General features: G+C 32.4%; 1 protein-coding gene across 1 annotated transcript in view; it reads right to left on the minus strand.

Moving 5' to 3' along the window:
* Positions 1-2,155, minus strand: part of LOTGIDRAFT_203458 (hypothetical protein) — a 10,244-nt gene extending 8,089 nt beyond the window's left edge. Inside the window, exon 1 of the mRNA XM_009048875.1 lies at positions 2,028-2,155. Within this exon, the coding sequence (XP_009047123.1) occupies positions 2,028-2,079 (52 nt within the window). The 5' untranslated portion in view covers positions 2,080-2,155. The remainder of the gene's footprint in view (positions 1-2,027) is intronic.
* Between the last annotated feature and the right edge of the window lie 620 nt (positions 2,156-2,775).

Consider the following 2,775-nt stretch of genomic DNA (forward strand, 5'->3'; position numbering starts at 1 on the left):
CGTCATTTTACATTCAATCCCGGATAATTCTGGACACACATGTGTTTGAAAGCTCACAGTGAGCTTTGAACACTATTACTGATTGGCTTATGTGAAAAATTCCTGTTTCTGAGACTAAAATATGATTGGTCTAAAAAAAAAAATGGCCCACCTGTCCCTTTAATTATTATAATCATTGCGCATTGTCTAACAAATGTCACTGACTGTACAATCTGTTTTAAGATTATCACAAAATAAAAATGGACCTACTTATAAAATTGTGATGAAAGACTATTGTTCTGTGTATCACCAATATATGTCTGACATGTATCTGTTTCTCTTTCTGCTATCTGGAATACACTTCTGTAAGTTTTGTGAGGATAAATCATACAAATACAAATCATACCATAAATCATGATAGATCATACCAGGGTAAATCATGATAGATCATACCAGGATAAATCATGATAGATCATACAAGGGTAAATCATAATAAATCATACCAGAATAAATCATACCGGGGTAAATCATGATAAAGCATACCAGGAAAAATCATACCGGGGTAAATCATACCAGGATCAATCATTCCAGCGTAATCACACCAGGGTTCACAATTTTCAAGTGATTAGCCAATTTCAAAGGGACATTCCAATTTTTTGGAGAAATGTGTCCTTAAACGTATCTAACTAAAAAAATCCAGCCATTAATTTTTAAACAACAAAATGTTTGAAAGTTCGTAATACTTTTTGAAAGCTGTTTGAAATCTAGAGTACGGATTTGAGTAAAATCTAATTGTAGAGAAATATGTTTCCTACGTATTCTAAAGATTTCAACTAACAATATCGAGTCATTACAAAGCCAGGTTAAACTGCCTAATTAACAATTAGTTCTCTTTTTATTAAACCCTTTTAAAACAAATTCAGTTTGATCAAAAAATACATAGATATAAATAATATATTTTAGAAATATTTCCAGCCCTTTAATTTTGAAAACATTTTACGAAAAAGCGGAATGTCCCTTAAATATATCAACATAATCTTATCTGCAAGCAATTTGTAACCTGTACCAATGACATCACATTGAGCTGGGCTGTTTTGATGCAATCAGCAGGTATCTAAATGTATGGATTGAAACCTGACACATGTTTTCCCTTCCTTCGCTTTATTATTGGATTAACCTAAATTCAAACATTTTTATATCCTACCAAATAGTTATAAATTGATTAGCCAAAAAATAAAATCTAATGCTACCTAGTGCCTATTAGATTTAATGATGTCATTTGAACCATGTTCCTCCATGTTGCTTTAAACCAAAATGAAGCAATGCTACTTTAATAACCCTTAACAAGCTTTGAAGATTGAGAAATAGAAATAATATTCAATGTTCAGTTAATGTTTACTCTATGTGTATATATTCTTCTTTTCATTCAGATGCTTTGAAAATATCATTCCATGAAATTTGGACTTGCTACACAAATAGATCCAGGCTACTTACTAATACACTTCTTGATGTGATATTATCATCTTTACTATTATCTTCCAATACATCGCCATTGGTTAAATGTTTAAACTTTAGAACTTGGCTTTTCCCCTCTTTAAGTCGGCCATTGGTAAATTTAGCTGAAATTCATGAATGGAAACAGCTATTATACACTGGAATTCAATCATAGAATATTACATAATAATGAGGCAACAAGCGTTACAAGGATATTCTCCATGGAGCAGTTCACATCAAAGTGATAAATTTAAAGTGTATAACTCAGTTGTAAAAAAGCAGACTTAGAGGGCTTTTAAGTTTGACATGACTACCGACCATTAAAGCAACCATGAACTTTAGGCATACCACTTTAGCTTTAACAGAATTTTGAGCTACAGACTGAGAATGTTAAAAGATCTCATGGCATTGTCCGTCTTCATTAGCCCAATTAGGTGTAGAGAAGATTAGGACATAAAACTCAATTTATCATTATATCTCATCATTGCATTTTTTTTTCCATTCAACATGCATAATGCAAGGGAGAATTAGTACAAACTAATGTATGTCCTCACCAATGACAGCTTTTCGGCCCTCAACCCTTTTAATAGAACATGTTGATGTCATTATATATAAGGCTCTTCCACTTCCAAAAATACAGAAGTCACATCGATTGAAACTTTATTCCACACGTGTATTTTGATTTTTCTTAACCGGATGTTTTGATTTTAGTCCAGTCAAGAGTTACTTCCCTTACCAAATACACAGACCACAAGTTTTTCTATCAAAATTAATCTACTCTATAGTACGAAGAAAAAAATCTGACCATTTTATATACACATAGGCCTATGACAAGACTAAGTTAATGGGACATAGCAATCCAAATAGGCATCTCTAGATTTTTTCAAAAACATAGTATCGAGGAAGTTCACAATAAAAGATCGAAGGTCATTTTGAGATATCGACAATTTTCCAAACCATTCTTTCACTATCTAGACTTTTTTCTTATTTATCAAAGTTGACATATTCTATTAGAACTCAGGGCATCAAGAAACTTGTTTGGCTTTATTGTCAGCATAGTTTTAATACCTGTTTGTACGAAAATGTTATTTTATCATAAAGTTTTTGTTATATGTTGCAGAGTTTGAATGCAGACAATGATGTTTAGGACAGTTGACACAGTTTATTACTTCCACAGTACAGATCTCACAAGTTACACAATTAACAGGGCAGCAATGCTGAATAACTGTAACTGAAGCTTGCTTTCTCTCTAGTATGCAGTCAGTGGTCATCTGACCTTGTCAAGCAGTGTGCCAACCAGTC

This window comes from Lottia gigantea (genome assembly GCF_000327385.1).
Source record: "Lottia gigantea unplaced genomic scaffold LOTGIsca_13, whole genome shotgun sequence".
NCBI lineage: Eukaryota > Metazoa > Mollusca > Gastropoda > Lottiidae > Lottia > Lottia gigantea.